Source organism: Xenopus laevis, chromosome 6L (genome assembly GCF_017654675.1).
Source record: "Xenopus laevis strain J_2021 chromosome 6L, Xenopus_laevis_v10.1, whole genome shotgun sequence".
Classification (NCBI taxonomy): domain Eukaryota; kingdom Metazoa; phylum Chordata; class Amphibia; order Anura; family Pipidae; genus Xenopus; species Xenopus laevis.
Window position 1 is genome coordinate 42,592,700 of NC_054381.1, and position 19,892 is coordinate 42,612,591.

General features: G+C 36.1%; 1 protein-coding gene across 1 annotated transcript in view; it reads left to right on the top strand.

Annotated features, from left to right (window-relative positions):
* Positions 1 to 19,209, top strand: part of LOC108718638 — a 36,473-nt gene extending 17,264 nt beyond the window's left edge. The window contains exons 2-8 of the mRNA XM_041565611.1: positions 16,568 to 16,614; positions 17,152 to 17,219; positions 17,344 to 17,477; positions 17,560 to 17,737; positions 18,384 to 18,439; positions 18,758 to 18,838; positions 18,932 to 19,209. Of these exons, the coding sequence (XP_041421545.1) occupies positions 16,568 to 16,614; positions 17,152 to 17,219; positions 17,344 to 17,477; positions 17,560 to 17,737; positions 18,384 to 18,439; positions 18,758 to 18,838; positions 18,932 to 19,132 (765 nt within the window). The 3' untranslated portion in view covers positions 19,133 to 19,209. The remainder of the gene's footprint in view (positions 1 to 16,567; positions 16,615 to 17,151; positions 17,220 to 17,343; positions 17,478 to 17,559; positions 17,738 to 18,383; positions 18,440 to 18,757; positions 18,839 to 18,931) is intronic.
* Positions 19,210 to 19,892: the final 683 nt, after the last annotated feature.

Consider the following 19,892-nt stretch of genomic DNA (forward strand, 5'->3'; position numbering starts at 1 on the left):
AACATTGGCCTCGGTAGGTTTTAGGTGGCGAACTAGGGGGTCGAAGAAATTTTTAAAGAGACAGTACTTCGATTATCGAATAGTCAAACAATTTTTAGTTCGAATCGAATTTTTAGGTCGAAAGTCATGGTCGAAGTAGCCCATTCGATGGTCGAAGTAGCCATATTCGACCATTCGAAATTAGAACTTTTTTTCCTCTATTCCTTCACTCGAACTTAGTGAATGGGCCCCGGTGTGTGACGATGTTAACATGTGCTTATCATGGCAGACAAAAGTATACAAGAAAATGATCAATGCATTTCCAAGGAACACGTGCTTATCGTAGTTAACAACCTGGCTCCAGACATTAAAATATGGCTGCTTAAATTGCAAATGTTACTTTTTAACCTTCCTGCAAAAGAAACAAAACTCAAACCAGAACAGTATGTTTTATGTATGAACAATCATAAACTCAAAATAAATAATAGACTTTAAATATAATATTTCAGTACAGAAATCCATTCTTCACAAAGAATTACTGAAAGGCCATCTCCCATAGGCTCCATTATAATCAAATGATTACATTTTGTTTAAAACGTTTCCTTTTCTATGTAATAATAAAACAGTATCTGGTATGGTACCTATGGATTGGAGATTATGATCTCACACTGGCAATTATAGGCCAGTAAGTTTGACATCTGTGGTGAGTAAATTATTTGAAGCCTTGTTAAGGGATCACATTCAAAATTTTGTCCTGGTGAATGGCATTATGAGCAGCAATGAGCATGGCTTTATGATAGGTCATGTCAGACAAATTTGATTGCTTTTTATGATGAGGTAAGTAAGATGCTGAACAGCTGGGGGGCAGTAGATGTGATCTATTTGGATTTTGCCAAAGCATTTGATATTATGCCCCATGAAAGCCTGCTTTCTAAACTAAGGGCTGTGGGGCTTAATGAAGTCATTTGCACATGGAAAGGAAACTGGCTACAGGATCGAGTACAGAGGGTGGTTGTTAATGGGACATTATATACTTGGAGTAATGTTCTTAGTGGGGTCTCTCAGGGCTCTGTATTGGGCCCAATTTTATGGAACTTGTTCATTAATGACTTAGGGGAAGGTCTTTTAAGTAATGTATCAGTGTTTGCAGATGACACAAAACTATCCAGCCCAATTAATTCCATCCAAGATGCAACATCCTTGCCACAGGATCTTGATAAACTGCTAAGTGGCAGATGAGATTCATTGTTGATAAATATAAAGTCATGCACATGGGATGTAAAAATATGCATGCCACTTATACCCTTAATGGGACTTTACTAGACAAATCAATAATGAACCTTGGAGTCCTTGTACATAATAACTTGGCTGTAGCAAGCAATTCCAGTCAACAGCTTCAAGGGCAAACAAGGTATTGAAGCTGTATTAAAAGGGGCATAGATTCAGAGGAGGAGGGGTTATTCTTCCACTGTACAGAGCACTGGTAAGGCCCCATGTAGAATGTAGCAGTTTTGGTCTCCAGCACTCAAACTGGACATTATTGAATTAGAGACAGTCCCGAGAAGAGCAACTAAGCTGGTAAAAGTTATGGAAAATCTCAGCTATAAGGAAAGACTGGCCAAGTTGGGGTTGTTCACGCTAGAGAAAAGGCACTTAATGGAGGATATGATAAATATGTATAAATATAAAAGGGGAACGTACAATAATCTCTCTAATGCTTTATTTACCAGTAGGTCTTTCCAGGCCCAGACTGGCAATCTGTGGGTTCTGGCAAATGCCAGAGGGGCTGTTATAAGGTGCCATAGAAAGTCAGTATTTAGTGGGCTGGTGGGGGCTGTTTGGGCCTCTGTGTGGGCTTATTGGGCCTCTGTGTACCTGAAATGCCAGGGCCTATTTTAATTCTCAGTCCGGACCTGGGTCTTTCCAGCTGACACGTGGGCACCCATTCAGATTCAAAGAAAGGAGGCTCCGCCTAAATAATCGGAAGGGAGTTTTTACAGTGAGAGCTGTGAAGATGTGGAATTCTCTCCCTGAATAAGTCATACTGGCTGATACATAAGATAATAAAGAAGGGGTTGGGTGGCTTTTAAGCAAATTATGGAATACAGAGTTATGAAAGAGAGTTCATAGTAGAAGTTGATGATTCCTCTGAATCATCTAGCAGTTAGGCTGGTTTATATATAGATCTAAATGATCGAACTTGTGGACGTGTTAACCTAACTTATGTTACTATGTAGTACCTTGTACTTGATGGGAACTAGGCTGCATGAATCCATATTTTTTAATGTCAGAACAATTCTATTGGGTTATTTCATGTTTAAATGTTTTAGCAGACTTAAGGTATTGTGATTAAAATTACAGAAATGTACCCAGGTCCCAGGCATTCCAAATAATAGAGAAGAGATACAGTCTATGAAAAAGCACAGGAAGCAACTTCAGCAGAAAAGCAAGTGAGACAATGGTGTCTAGCCTCACAGTTTGGGAAATACTGTTTTAAAGAAGACATAAGAGGAAAGGCTTAATAACTGTTTAAAAAAGGAGTCGTGGGTGCTACTTGGTTAGCCAAGCTTCCTACAGAATAATACTGCAATATACATAAACCAAGAATGAGTACAGTTGTGTTGGCCTCAATGAAGTTAGAAGCAGGCCCTCAGAAATATTCTTTGGCAGGCCATTAAAGAAAGGTAGAAAGGAACAGCGTTAAACAACAGAGAAAAAGGCATGAAGAAAAGACTCTATGAAACAATATTAAAACACTTAGAAATGAATTACTCATTTAGGAATCACATTCACAAGTTATAATTGCTCTTAAACTAATTTTTCAGTTTAACATAATTCACTTTGCTGTGCAGAAGGGCTTTGGGGCAAAGTCTCTAATGACATTTTTAGCAAAATATAGAGGTCAAAGAAATTAAAATTGAGTAGCATATGGTACGGTAATCATCCGATGTGTAATTAACAAGCCTGAAATGATTCAGGATACACAACAATGCAAGGTTATGTTGTGCTTAATGGAAATTCTTAGGTACGAAAATGAGAACATATGTGTTTCAGTTGCAATGTAAGGCTAAGATATTGTGGATGGGAAGTATATGATAACGAGGCATATTCATTTTTAAAAGTCTTTATATTAATAGCTCTTTCCTCACAACGGCATAAGGAATGGACAAATAATTAGGTCAGCCCCAATGGACAGAATCTAATAGACACCATGTTGGAATAATATGGTCAGCCTAGTGCTCAGACATATGTCTTCAATTTAGAAATAATTTAGCAATCACGGTAAACTAGAACTTGATTACACAAAATGAAACTTTCCAACTTACAAACTTAGATTAAGTTCTTACTCAGGAAAACACAGGGTCGGACTGGGGGGTTCGGCGCGCATGCGCAACATCGACACCGCTCGGCACGCATGCGCAGCAGCAGGCGGCGCTGCGCATCGCGAGAAAAAAAAGTTTTTTTTTTTCCGATTGGAAATATCTACTGAAGGGTTCTGGCCCGGCGGGGGCCCACGAGGGTCGGGGCCCACCGGGTTTTTTCCCGGTATCCCGCCGGGCCAGTCCGACACTGGGAAAACATATAGACCATGTGTGCCAACAACAGTGATATTTTGACCTGGATTTATAAAATGGCGAGGAAAGTCATCTGTATTAATCTATGGTGTTAGTTCCTAAGTAGCTAAATTACTGCCATTACCGAGAAATGTATAGTGCAATTACATTTTATATAGTACAGGACATTTTGCATCCTCTAACAATAACATTAGCATCCATACTACTTAAGAAGAGAGCCATTTGGTCATCTGTACTGCTTGTTTATGGAGACATCATGTAGGAACATCAGCAGATAAGGGTGCATCTTGGCTGTATAACCTTACATCTCAATCTGCTTAAACCGTTTAAGGTTAACCAGAGTCCCATGAAAGGGCGGATCTAACTGACCTAAATAGTTCTGTGCAAATGGAGAACCTTGCAGTTAATGCGCTCTTCCAAGTCATCAAAGCAATTTTATAACGTACCCCCTTTGTTTTACAACCATTTCATTTTTACACAAACCTTAAACAGTATAGTGCTATTTGTCTCATTAGAGAAATAGATTGTATATATATTTATGTTGTTTTAAAATTCTGTGTTTTTGGTAAGTGTTCTTATTCTTTTTGGTCACATTGTTTAATCAGTCACAGACATCTCCAAAGCAGAAGTGTAGTAAATGTTAGGGAAACTTTCCTAGAGAAGGTAACTGATCTTGCTTTGAGTTGTGGGCCACTGGTTCTGATACTGAGAGTACAATTCTGATGATAGGTATAGGAAGAGATTGCTTACAACTTTTGATTGGCCTATAACCTAAAATGATGGTTCTATATTAGTTAAAAATTGTAGGAGAACTTCTATTGATCAATCTAAGCCTGGGTGCCAGCAACACCCCTACATATCCATTCTATATTAATCATATGTAAACTGTTTTGCCCAGTACAGGTTTACACCAAAATTCATGTTTTTGTATATTGTTTAAACTGAAAAGATGCAGTTTTCCTGCTCAAATGCATTTGTGGATATTTTACCATTTTGTGAATTTTCCCATAGTTTCACAAATCTTTTGATTAAGTGAAATGTCAACTTTCCAACAAGAGAGTTTATCAAATGTCTGCCCTACTAGAACTGTCCAAGCCAGCTATAGGTGAAGTGAACTTGAAGAAAAAATGTCATGGAGCTCTGTCATGAAGTTGAAGGACACAAAAAAATCAGATACCCTCCCCACAAAAGGCAGAACCACATATTTTACGACATGTTAGTCTGCCTTTTAGGGCATTACACCTTTCTTAAAAAATAAGGACTTGTATGTTTTTGCATACCATAAAGTTTACCAGCAATTTCTATTTGTACAAACAACAAAAAAAGACTGTATTATAGGAATGTATGGGATCTGCTATCTGGAAACCTGTTATCCAGAAAGCTCCAAATTACGGGAAGGCCGTCTCCCATAGACTCCATTTTATTCAAATAATTAGAATTTCCTTTTTCCCTGAGTACATTGTACTTGATTCCAACAAAGATATATTAATCCTTAAGGGAAGCAAAACCAGCCCATTGGGTTTATGCAATGTTTAAATAATTTTCTAATAGACTTAAGGCATGGAGATCCTAATCCGGAAAACCCCACGTCTCAAGCATTCTGGATAAAAGGTCCCATACCTGTATTTTAAAGATGGTGCAGACTTTAATAATGTATTATAGTTTAACACTATGCATGTGTCCAGGCCCGGATTTACAAATGGGGCACCCTAGGCCGTCTCTGCTCATCACCCCTCTCCATGTAGGCATCCCCATCACCTCCGCATCCCCTTCTCCGTCTGCGTCCCCCTACCCTTCTGCTTTCCCCTCCGCTTCCAATTCCCCCTCTGCGTCTCTCTCTCTCTCTCTCTCCCCTTCACATATACAGTAATAATATAATAATAAGCACAACTGTCTTTAATGCGGCTGGGCGGCATGCTGGCCCTGAATTTCTGCCGCCCTAGGCCCAGGCCTTTGTGGCCTTGCCACAAATCTGATCCTCCATGTATAGTTCCTATAGAAATACAGAAGAATCCTTATAATTAGTCAGATAAGTGTAGGACTGGCCAGATCAGGGATGACATTGATGTAGTTGTCCAGCATAAATATATTGCAATATATGGACCAACAATCCCTGTTTTGTTTAAAGGGGAAGGCATTTTTTTGGTAGCTTTATGCACAAATGCCTCAATGTCCTAAATATATTGATATGGGATAGTGCAGACAAAGGATTTTTCTGTCTGTATGAGTTTTGCACCTCCACTTAATAACTTAAAATTGTTTAGTGCTGAGCACAACTGTCATTTTTGCTATAGTTTATACAGGTACATCTCCCATCTTTTCTAACTACAGTCAGGTGATCCCAGTGGTGGCCAATACAAAAGAGCAATCATTTTAACCTTGCAAAGTTGCAGATAAGATTTAGTCCATTTGAAAAATGTATAATGAAATAGAAGAATTCTTAAAGAATCAGATGAAAGTGAGTGCAGGACTGGCCAGACCAATGATGACTTTGACACAGATGGTCAATAGGAACTACTGTGTCCACTGTGGTCTGAATGTTTTGTAAAGTATGAAAATAAACTAAAACTAAGAGGCAAATTTATTAAAATTTGAGGTTGTGTTTTTTTTCACAATTTGAGGAAACTGAGGCAAGAAAACAGAATCTCATCCAAGAACCTAGCCAAACCAAATAAGAAATCTACAAAATGTTAAAGATGTACCTATCTGTTCGGGCACACATATATCAGTTCTTTGCCACACAACAGAATTCAGATTGGGTTCAGTATTTGGCCAAATCCTGTGTGAAGTATTCAGGATTTGGCTGAACCCCAAAAAGTTGTGTTTGGGGCATTCATATTTCCAACCCTGTGAAACATCACTTTCTAAATTAAACAATGACTGTGTCGATTTAGGATAATGAATTGGACAACAATTCAGTTGGAAGAACCTAATCTTTGGGCATAGATGGATTATCTGGAAAGAAGAATTTATAAAATCTGCAACATAGATGGAGAAGCATATTTTATATTTTTCTTTAAATAAGATTTTATCATAACACTATCATTTTAATTAGTCTCCAGCATGTCTTGAAAATATTATGAATGCGAATCACTCAACTAAAATACTGGGTAACAAATGGAGAGTTAAATATATGGCCCCCAACAGGATTATCCACTTGGATAACATCTATCATATTAATTCTGTTTCTATTGCTAGACTTCCCATCAGGATACTTATGTGCTGTATGACCTTCATATCCTGGCTTATAAACAACCTCCAATCTGTCTGTGTTATCACTAGTTGTGATATTTTATAACAGAATTGCAAATGAGTTGCTGTTATTCTTTTTCTTTTAATTCCTGCCTCTTATAATTCTCTTATATGTCTACATTTATCACCCAATCTCGTTTTTGCCATCTTTTACCATAGGCTGGTTTGTTCCTGTTGTCTGTTCCTATATTCTATGCTTTTAGAAGTTCTATTACTGACAGCAGACTGGTGGGAAGATTGTTTTCATGTAAATCTGCATTCTGATAGTTATGTTTTGCAGTCTGATAGGACAGCAGCCAACTTCTCCATTTACACCATATCACCTCCCAGCCACAAGACCCTTACCCCATGATTACTATCAATAAAACAGAAAAATTCATTGGAAAATAATGGCTGCAGCAAGATTTATTAACAGATAATGTACTCAAAACATTTAACCACCACAACATTTTATTTTAACTAATTCTAACCCTAGCCTAATGCCACCGAGCAAGTGATCCTGGGATTACAAACCTGTGCACTGGGTATTCCTTCAGTAGCCCATGGGGCACATTTACTAAAGGGTGAAGTGACTAACGCTGGCGACATCATTTTGTAACTTCGCTGATTTACTAATGGGCACAGGCGTCACTAGTGTTGCTTTGCATTCTAACTCCAGGCGCTCTGGCGAATGGACGTAACTCCGCAAATTCACTAAGATGTGGATTTTACTGAACGTTACCACTTTTGTCAGACTTGTCTTCGCCAGCTCAAACCAGGTGAACCAAGTTCAGAGTGATAGGCTGCAAAAGTCCTTAAAAATGTTTTTTGGATAACCGGGTTCCCCCCTACATTTTCTAACATATGGAACATAAACTATACAGTGGACTCATGTGTAGAGCATTATAACAACTCTATTTTCTTTATTAAGTGGACTTGTGTAATGTAATGTATTTGCTGCAACATATACGTCCATTAAAATTGATAATTTCCCGCCGTATGCAAATTAGCCGGAGCGAAGACCTCTAACGAAGTTGCCCTAGGCATAATCTAACCCTAGCACATCTTCTCTTTGATTGCCAATGTAACGCTAGCTAAAATTCACCAGCCATCGTCTCCGTGGACGCAATTTCACATTTTAGTAAATTAGCGTTGTCTGAGCGAATTTTTGCTTGGCGAAGTGTAGCGAACCTTCTGCTGGTGAATTTTTGCAGGTTAGTAAATTTCCCCCATGCATGTCTTTATTTATCCGTCTGCTGCAATACCCTGACACCATGGTATTCTGCACCACTAATGGACCCCATGCCCAAGTTGGCCCACTACACCCCATCCATCCATGAACTTGGGTGTAATGTACAGGGTCATGGGTTGAAATCTATTAAAATAGATTTTTACTTGAAAACGATTTAGAGCCATAACATTAACAAAGCATAACTTATGACATTAAAGAGTATACAATGCGGAAAAATCTGATATTAGCTATGTGATAGAAAGATGAAATGTCAATCTTGACTGCAAGCTTGGCCAAAATTCCCGACGCATATTATTCCCATTAGCATACCGTGTATACTCTTTAAATCTGACAAAAATTTTTTTTGGAGGAATATTGTCTTTTAAAATTTTCTGGTCTATTGGATTTGTGGCAAAATAATGAATAATGGCAGTCTGATTGGGAGAACTTCATATTTCAGTGGCAATATTATCAAAGCAGCGTGCAGTTTTCTTTGGAACCAGGTTTCCTCTCAGAAGAATGTGTCATATTACTGCATTAGCTGAAATTAAGATTCTTTTGACATCCATGTAAAAGAAAAAGGCACTAGCACTGCAAATTATTCTGATTTTTAGAGATTAAGACAGGAAATATATTGGGTTACATCTTATACTGTGCAGTTTTTCTACCAAACATATGTGGTCTAATATTGCTGAACAATATTTTAAATTAAACAGTAGAAAAATATACACTATGGATGGAAACACAAGGGCTCATTTATAAAGTGCAAAGCTGAATTTGTGTTATACCCACAATGCAGTCCTTTCCAGAATTCAAACATAATTGTTACTATACACTCAGATTCAAATATGGGTACCAGATAACAGAGTCACACAGTTTAGCATCCGTTAGTAAATTGCACACAAATGGGCTCTTCAAATGCACAGCAGCCAGCAGCTATAGGCACAGCACAGATCACAGTTGGTAATAACCATTGTTGCCAACTTAATAAAGTCCTAATCAGGCACAAGGCAGTGGACCAGAGGCATTTCAGCGCTTGCTTCTTTTATAGGTATTGTGATTTTTACAAGTAAAAGCCGGCAAAAGGACCGTGAACACAATCGTACCTGGGACACTGTACATTTTTCTGCCATTTCGGCATATACCATACAGTAGAAGCAACATCTCCAAGGCAATAGAGGCAACCAAATAGACATTCCAGTTATTTCAGTCCATTAAAATCTTGTATAACTTATACAGTGCAAACAGTGTGCGGTATTCACAACATTTTGGGGCACATTTATTAAGGGTCGAAGTGAATTTGAAGTGAATTTTCGAAATTCAAAAACTTCGAATTTTGAAGTAATTTTTGGGTACTTCGACCACCAATAGACCAAATTCGACTTCGACTCAAATTGGAAAAACTTTGAATATTCGACCTTTCGAAAATCGAAGTACCGTCTCTTTAAAAAACTTCGACACTTCGCCACCTTAAACCTGCCAAATTGCTATGTTAGCCTATGGGGACCTCCTAGAAGTTGAAGTTGTTTTTTTGAAAATCGTTCGAAGATTGATTAAATTGTTCAAATCGATTTCTATAATCGATCGAACGATTTTAATTAGATCGAAAACTGCTAAATTTAATTAAAAAAAATGTGACTATCGAATTTTTTCAATTGATGGTCGAATTTTTAGCACTTTGAAATTCGACCCTTAGTAAATGTGCACCTTTGTATCTTCCTCAGGGATACAAAATGACTGCCCAAGCACTAACACCCCCCGGAATGAAAAGTGACCACACTTGTCCTAATTTGTGTGATAATACTTCTATAAGTTTATCACCTGAGCAGTATTGTGCCTGAACTCTAGCTAACTATGTTTTTCACATAAAGGGGTGGGTCACCTTTAAGTTAACTTTTAGTATATTAAAGAATGACCAATTATAAGCAACTTTTCAATTGGTCTTCATTATTTATTTTTTATAGTTTCTGAATTATTTCTCCTTTTCTTCTTTTCAGCTTTCAAATTGGGGGTGACTGACCCCATCTGCAAAAAGAAATGCTCGGTAAGGCTACAAATGTATTGTTATTGCTACTTTAAATTACTCATCTTTCTGTTCAGGCCTCTCCTATTCATATTCCAGTCTCTTATTCAAATCAATGGATGGTTGCTAGGATAATTTGGACCCTAGAAACCAGATAGCTGAAATTGCAAACTGGAGAGCTGCTGAATAAAAAGCTAAATAACTCACAAACAATTAATAATGGAAACCATTTGCGAATTGTCTCTGATTATCACTCTCTAAATCATACAAAAAGTTAACTTCAAGGTGAACAACCCCTTGAAGTGAATAAAGAAACTATCAGAGACATCTTGCACCATTGTTTAATTTAGTATCCATAGATGTTTTTGCTTGGAAATATTGTCTGGCCACTACTGGTTAAAGCCAACATGCACCTAGCCACCACTATATTGTGCTCTTGCTGGTGATATAGATTGTACTATTAAAGGAGAAATAAAGCTTAACTAAAGAAGTAGCTACAAATGTTGTACATTATGTTTTGTGGTTCTGTACCAGCCCAAGGTAACCACATCCCTTTAGCAGTAAAGATCTTTGTCTCCAAAGATGCCCCAGTAGCTCCCCATCTTCTTTTCTGCTGATTCACTGCACATGCTCTGTGCTGCTGTCACTTACTGAGCTTAGGGACCCACTCACAATATACAGGACCCATAGAATAGAAATGTTACAGTATAAGGCTGATTAGTAATGAATACAGATAATTACTATATGGCAGCACAGAAACCAGTGCAACTAGCATCAGAATTTAATAATCAGTCCTGTAGCATCAGGGTATTTTATAGGCCAACCTAATTTCCTGCTTGATAATTTGCGACAACCCATAAGTTTAGCTTCTCAACAGCTGCTCAGAGCCCACTGAGCATGTGAGTGTCACAGACACTTTCCAAGATGGTGACCCCCTGTGACAAGTTTGAAGTCCTGGATCATTGCTTCTATTGAGAAGCTGAAACTTTTGGCTGTGCAGTATATAAAATATGGCATTTTTAGCCATATCCATTTTTACAGTTTAGTTCTCCTTTAAAATAACCCCTTTACATTTTGATTTGAACAATTTTACACTTGACTGAGAAGTCTAGGATTTTAGAATTAGAAGATGTTCTGTGAAGCCCATATATATTTGAAGGAAAATATACGCTGCTAATTAATGGAATCATTTCATATCCTGACAATAATTTTTATCTAGTTATAAAAATGAAAGTTCATTATATGTCAGCTTACATTGCTTAGCTCTTTGATCAGGCTCTCTGCTAGCTGTTATTTGAATCACTGCCCATCATGTGCCTAACAACCAGCTATTGGTTTAAATAGCAATTTGCAGAGCAGAAACATAAACACATCATGCTCTAAGCATATACCACAATGAACACTTTCTGTAAAATCTGAGATACCAAGACACTAAAGTAAACAGTGATGTCACAAAGGGAAAGGCTGCTATGGATGTTTTCCTTGATGCAAGACAAAAACATTCCTCTAGGAATCCATTGTAGTTGTATGCTGCCAAATTGTATTAACAGAACCTCAGCCATATTGCTACATGGTTGTAATAGATGTCAAATAGATTTACATACATCTTGTCCGGTCAGAAAAAATTATGGAGTTTCCAGATACTTTAATAACAAATGTCAAAATATGCTAAATAGATCTCTTCAGTGATCTTCTAGATGACATACACATTGCTCCAATCATCATTATAATGCATCTTATAGAAGATTCTTTATAATACTGTATATATAGAGACAGATTCAGATATCTAAAAAAGCAAAAAATTTGAATAACACAAAAAAGTTCACTATAACTTTTGACTGATTTGTAACCTCGTCCTTAGCTGGTATACATTGATCCTAAATGTTGTCTTTGACACTGAGGATTTTGGTGCCAGACAACACATTGGCAGTTAGATACTTACAAATCATGATGTTTCTTTCCTGCAGTTGTGTCACCTTTAAAGGGGTGGTTTCCCCTTAGGTTAACTTTTAGGGGCAGATTTACTAAGGTTCGAAGTGAATTCGAGGGAATTTTCAAAGTAAAAAAATTCGAAATTCAAAGTAATTTTTTCAACAATCGAATAGGATACTACGACTTCGAATTTACTTCGACGCGAAGTAAAAATCGTTTGAATATTCGACCATTCGATAATCAAAGTACTGTCTCTTTAAAAAAATATTCGACCATTCGATAATCAAAGTACTGTCTCTTTAAAAAAACTTTGACTTCAATACTTCGCCAAATTAAACCTGCCGAAGTGCTATGTTAGCCTATGGGGACCTTCTACAACATTTTTCTAAGTCTTTACACATCGAATAAAAATCCTTTGTTCAATCGCTAAAATCGTTCGAATCGTTCGATTTTTATTCGACCGCAGGATTGCCAAATTTGTTGAAAAAACGTTGAATTCGATATTTGGATTCAAAGTTTTTTAATTCGATGGTCGAATTTCGGAGTTTTTTGTACTTTGAAATTCGACCCTTGATAAATCTGCCCCTTAGTGTGTTGTTGACTGGCCAGTTCTAAGCAGCTTTACAATTGGTCTTCATCATTTATTTTGTATAGTTTTTAAATGATATTTCTTCTTCTTCTGACTTTTTCAGATGGGGGTCACTGACATATTTATATCTATTGCTACTTTTTATTACTCATCTTTCTATTCAGGTCTCTCCTCTTTATAGTCCAGTCTCTTAGTCAAATCAGTGTGTGGTTGCTAGGGTAATTTGTACCCTAGCAACCAGATTACGGAAACTGCAAACCGGAGAGCTGCTGAATAAAAAGCCAAATAAGTCAAAATCACAAGTATAAAAAATGAGTCCCAATTGTAATTATCTCAGAATATCACTTTCTACATCATACTAACAGTTAATTTAAAGGTGAACAGCACCTTTAAGTTAACTTTTAGTATGTTATAAAATGGTTCATTCTAAGCAACTGGGCCTTCATTTTTTTCTTTTTGTCGTTTTTGAATTATTTCCCTTCTTCTTCGGACTCTTTCTAGCTTTCTAGCTAGTCACTGACCCCCATCTAAAAACAAATGCTCTGCAAGGCTATCACTTTATTGTTGTTGCTACTTTTTATTACTCATCTTTCTTTTTAGGCCCTCTCCTATTCATATCCATCTCTTCAAATCAGTGCATAGTTGCTCGGGTACTTTGGACCCTAGAAATTACAAACTGGAAGTAAAAAGCTAATTAACTCAAAACCACAAATAAAAATTGAATACCAATGGCAAATTGTCTCAAAATATCTCTCTCTACACCATACTTAAAGGAGAAGGAAACCCCCTGGGCGCAAAAACGCAATTACTAACAGCAGCATGCATTAAAGAAACGTGAAAACAAAATTGCTCAGGCCTAGTGGTGGCCTCTTCATTACCTGTCTATTAAAGAGTATGGACACTGAAATGTCTCCCAAATGCAAAAATATGCTCTGGGATATATGTGACATTATGGACATTATTTTCTGTTGCAAATAGCATTTACTAAAATCTTAAATATTTTAAATGACATTAGGTCTATTTCTTCTGACATAGGGAAGTAATACTTAGCCCTCCCTTGTGTTTGGTTTGTGACTGTCACACAATTAAATATATGCCTTGTGTGTTTGTGTTAAATGTGTGATTAAATCTGTGGCAATCACCTGTATTCTTACATAGCTGCAGGACCGCCACGGTCAGATGCAATGCACTCGCATGCCTTTGGATCCATGTTGTTACATGATGTTAAGAGACATATATTTCTGCCTATAGAGATACTTGATGCTAATGTTATTAATAGGGAAGAAAAAAAGAGAAATGGGCAGTTTAAATTATTATTAATATTATATCAAATCGTATATCTGTAAAGCCTGATCAGAGATGTTGGCCCTTAAGTAGCTTGACACAGTTATTCTTGGTTTTCTGATCTAATTTTATGACCTCTAACCCTAAAGACCTGATTGAGACTGTTCAAAAAAAGTGTTCCTTGAAGAATCAATTCATTATATTGCTGGGCTGCAGCTTCCTTGATATTTATCAAGTAGCCTTAGAGATGTAACATATAAGTAACCCATGGCTAATGAGCTCTGTTATGGAAAGTTTACGTTCACTTTCAAGGGGTTGTTCACCTTCTAAAACCTTTTTCAATTCACTTGCTTTCAGATAGTTCACCAGTGGGGATGGGCGAATTTTTTCGCCTTGTTTCGCCAAAAAAAAAATGACGCCCATAGACTTGTAGGTTGTTGTGCGTCAGAATAAAAAGACTTGCGTCAAAGAAAATTTCTACGCGCGATTTGACGCCCATAGACATTAATGGGCATCGGCGACATTTCGCTGACGGCGAATTTTTGTCGAAATGAAACGGGTCACATTCGCCCAACCCTATTCACCAGAAATAAAGACCTTACTTTCTATTTGTGACAGTTTAGTTTTTCTAATATTGAAGTTAAAATTTTAATTTTTGACCTTCTTTGTTTTTCTTAAAAGACCTGACATAAATTTTTTTTATGTTACTGGTCATTTAAACAGCTCCGGGTCACCAACTCTGTAAACTGTTCTAAATGATATAAAGTTATAAGATACATTTCTTCTGTATTATCTACAATATTTACTAAGTCTAGACCCTGTTATTAATGCCTTAATGTTTTTTACAGCCACTGTTCATACTTTGTGTTAATTTTACAAAATTGAATATTTTATTTCATTAGAAATATTTTTATTTCTCTATTTTCTAGAATTGAAAAGTTTATAATTAATTAATACAATACGATTAATTTTAAAACACGAGAAAATATATTTTAAATAATTTTAAGTAAAAAAAAGTATTTTCACACTTTCCATGCGCAATTTCTCTATCACATTATCTGTCACAAGTTTACTAACTATGCAGAGGAACCCCAACCTAAGAAATTTCCATTAGCTATTTTATTTCCACCATAAACCTTTATAATATCTATACAATTTGGCAATTGCCTCCATCAAATTCGTGAGAGAGATGGATCTAATAAAATAGCTTAACACTAAGGGGCCCATTTACTAAAATTGGAATTTGATTTTTTTTTTCAAAAATTTGTTTTTTATGATTTTAAAAAAGGCTCTAAAATATGGACATTTAGTAAGGGGCAGATTTATCAAAGGTCGAAGTGAAAATTCAAATTTAACAAATTTGAATTTAAAAAATGCAAATTTCAAGCAAATTTTCTCTACTTCGACTAGGGAATAGTCCAAATTCGATTTGAATTTGAAAAAATTTTGAAAATTCAAATATCTAAATTTATCATGTACTGTCTCTTTAAAAATTCACCATCTACAAATTGCCAAATTGCTGTTTTAGCCTATTCGAATGCACTATTACTTTGATTTGTACAATTCAAATTCGGACAAATTAGAATGAATACAGATTATTCACCTGCAAAAAAACTGATTTTTTTTTTTAAAAAAAATTTCAAATTCAAAATTCAGCCCCTTGGTGTAAAAACCATGAAAACCACTAAAACAAAACTTTGACAGGTGAAAGTTGTCAATGCCCTATAGAAGTCAATGGGAGCTGTGCTGATCCTTTTAGACCACTTTGTAATTTGGACTTTTGGAGGTTTTTGGATTTTTTTTCCCAGTAGGAATTGTCCGAAAAACTAGAATTTTTTGAGGTTTTCAAGGTATTCGGATTTTTAGCTCGTCGTTCAATGTAATTTTATGTTCATACATTTTTTAAAGATTTTTTAATAATGTCACAACATTCATAGTTTTAGAGTTAGTTTGTTTAATCGTGGTTTAAAAAACATAAAAATTCAACGTTTGATAAATAGGCCCCCACAATTACAGGACACAGTGTAATGTACACACAGAACATCAACTCTCTGTTCATTTTTATTAACACATCTGAGTAGGAATGGTTATATCGTTTGTTTTCGTTATGGCTCAAGCAACACCATTTTGCTTCAGCACAATGATCAATATGGCACCTTCCTTCCATTAACAGATACAAATACAAATATCCTCGGAGGCCTATTTACTAATTTTCGACGTCAAGAAAAAGCTTATTTTATCCAATGCTAGTTCTTTGGAGAAATGGCCATTCTATGACATACTAAAAGTTAACTTGAAGGTGAACCACCCATTTAAGTGAAAGGAGATGCAAGTAATTTGAACTAATAAGGTCATTAAGTGCAACATTTTTGTCCATGTTAGCATTCATTTCTTTGGGCTCAAGGTTTCAAAAAGAAAAATTAAAAATCTCAGCAAGTTTTAGGTGGCGAGATTGTCTTAATGTAGAGTAATAGTTTAATTGGCAGACACTAGGACATGTCTGGTTTTCAGGAGGGTGAGATGTAATAGGGTAGAATGTTAATTGTTTAATATAAATGCTTAAGTAATGGTTAATACAGATGTTTAGGTTGGCCACTAGGCAGTGCGCAGTTACTGAAAATGTCATATGTGGAAAGCTGTGAAAGTGCTGCTGCTCAACTGGAGGCCTTGAAAATAAAGTCATGTTTGAACTGCAACTCTCTGCCTGGTGTGTATCCCTCAAGGATTCTCCCACACAAAAGGTTGATGGTACACCAAGGGTTAACAATGGGTAAGGCACAGCTAGTGACATCACCATGTGTAGATGCTGCCAACTCAGATCACAGTCACATGACATACGTTTGTGACATCACAATGTAATGACATCACCCACTCAGATCAGTCACATGATGTTTGTCTGTGACATCACAATGACAAGAATCAAGGTGTTGACAAACAGAATCACATCTGACATAGTGCGGCGAATGATAGCTTTGACTTCACTTCTCCGTCACTGTTTTTATTTCTATTTACTTCTATTTCTATTTACTTCTATTTACTTTCTATTTATCATTTATTCATAATTTTTATCTTTTTAATATGAATATGAAGAAAAACTGCTTAACAGGATTAGCCTTAATACCAATAATTTTAGTGGTTTGGACTACCATTGGCCTGCTAGTGGCTTATACTGCAGCTCTGACTCAGGGACACATACACTTGCTGCCATTTATAAGGTAATTCTATGTTCTTTACCTATATGGAATATACTTGGGCTGGATAGCAGCCAGGAAACCAACTAATAACATGATTTCTATTTATCTTATAGTGACTTAGCAACGAAACTACCAGAGATGGCTGTTAGTAGGATAACAGGAACAATTTCCAGCATTCTAGGTAAGTGACACTAACAGCATTTCATATATTATTAGGCAATGTGTAATATTTTTGCGTTCAATAAATAAAGTCAAATAGTTTGCTAATTAACCCATAAACTAATAAAATGTATTTTTATTTTCAGATGTTGCTATAAAGCTCCTGAACTATAAATTCATCAAGCTGTACCGACCCAAAGTCACAGGTGTCTACAATAGACTCATATTATGCCTTGGACTCCTATCCTGTGCCGGCTTTCTCCTGGCTGGTTATGTTAGGGTAAATAAAACCTGTTCCTATTTTTCTAAATTTCATATTGAAACTCAAAATTAGGGAACTGATTTCTGTGTCTCTGTTGTAGGGGAAGGATTCAGAAACTGGTCACCTTACAGGAGCATTTGTAGGATTTGGCACGGGATGCGTATACAACATCGTACAATGTATACTGTACGCCATACTCCAGCCCAGCGGAAAAAGCCGAAGGATGGTTTACTACCGGTTCTTTGCTTGTGTGATCACTGTTATCCCAATGATAGCACGTAAGTATGAACACCCCTGCCATATAATTAGTATTACATTCTAGTATTCCAACTTGATGCACAGTCATTTTTGAATCTCTACCAACATTTAGGGGCATATTTATCAAGGGTCAATTTCAAATTGAAAAAGCTTAGAAATTCGAATTCAAAAAGAGCAACCGAAATTAAGTCAAAGTTTTTTTTTGGTTGAATAGGTCAGTTTTCGATCAAATAGGTCCATATTCGTCCAAATTCGAATTGTATGAATGGAAGGGATCGAATTCGACTTGAAGTTTTCCCCAAAAAAAATTTAAATTTTTCAATGTCCACCACCAATTGACTGCAAATGGGTTCTAGGAGGTCCCCAATAGGCTAAAACAGCAATTTGGCAGGTTTTGGATGGTGAATGGTCGATGTCAAATTTTTAAAGAGACAGTACATGATACATTTCGATATTTCAATTTTCAAATTCAAATCGAATTTGGACTGTTCCCTAGTCGAAGGACACAAAAAATAGCTTGAAATTTGAATTTTTTTTCATTCAAAAATTCACCTCCACCTTTGATAAATCTGCCCCTTAATGAGAATTTCTTAAATTTATGCATTCCATCCTAGTATTGTCTTGCTCCCTGTCTGTGTGTTAACAATGTACTTTTCCATCTTTTAGTTACAACATCACTGACGACTTGTAGCATACTGACGAGCTGCAATCCACACTATTTGGTATGTTATTTTACATTTACATTTTATGTAAAACTTGTGTATTATAACAAATAATGTCTCCCTATTGTACTGAGGTTGATAAGGAGCCACCTTGGGTTCCATGATATGTATAAAGCACTTGGCAGCAGCCTGATCCCTTATATGGTTATAGAACTCCTACTGTCCTAGGAAAAGAAAAAATGTCCCATCACAGACCTGTTATTGCTTGATCTTGTATGGCTGAACGCCACTTGTGCCATAAATAAAAACCCATATACGACCCAACCCTTAATAATCATTCTAATAAAATACGTTTTTGTTTTTTACCTTTTTTAATAGAGAACGGCACTTGCAACATTGGAGTGGGCAGGAATGTTTGGGCTTCTCCTCTATATGCCAACTTATTCCATGGAATTTCAGGTCAGTAAAATAACTCAGATATTTCTGTGCTATATATATATAAATAAATATATAAATGTATAGGGCTCATCATTACTTTTTACTTCTATTCAGAACCTGACTCTAAAATGGCCCAAAAGCCTAAAAGGCGACTGGATATGCAAGAGGGAAGGATCCACTGATGTAGAGTCCCCTGAGGAACCAACAACTGTCACCTGCAGGCACATGATAACACTGTTACCCTCTGATCAGCTATTAGGCTCAGTGATACCTATTCATATACAGGGAGCTTACAGGGATTGGATGTTCAAATGAGAAGCCCAGTCCCCCGAGGATCCACAAAAACACCTGAAAGAGTGAAGACTGAAAAACGAAATCTCCACATTCAAGAAAATATTGATTTAAAAAAATGAACAATTATTGTGTTTATTTAATCCTTTTAAGAATTTGAATACTTTACTTTATTAGAAATATTTTTTTTCTCAATTTTCTATAATTGTAAAGTTTACAATTAATTTAAAAATACCAGAAAATAAATTTTAAATAATTTTAATTAAAACAAAGAGTCTGATGAGTTTTTTGGCAGAAAAATAGTGTATTGCGCAAATTAACATCAAAATCATGAGCATAGTTGGTCTGATTCAAACGTCTTAGATCACAGATATTGCTCTGTTTTTCTACAATGCTCGCTTACTTAAGAATAATCCGTGACAAAAAATAATCACATTGTTTCATTCAATTTAAATAAGGCTAAAAAACTTGAATGTTTTAATGAACTGGAAAAATAAATAAAAGTTGAGCGACTTTTTTTCCCTTTAATAAATACCAACTTTTCAAGCTTCTAAAGAATATTTTCAAGTATATTCATGTTTTTTCATCATATTTTTTTGTAATATAACCAAAACTCCACTTTTTAAAAATCAACCACTTAGGGGCAGATTCATTAAGGGTCGAATTTCGAAGTTAAAAATACTTCGAAATTCGACCCTCGAATTGAAATCCTTCGACTTCGAATATCGAAGTCGAAGGATTTAGCGCTAATCCTGCGATCGATCGATCGAAGGATTTTTCGTTC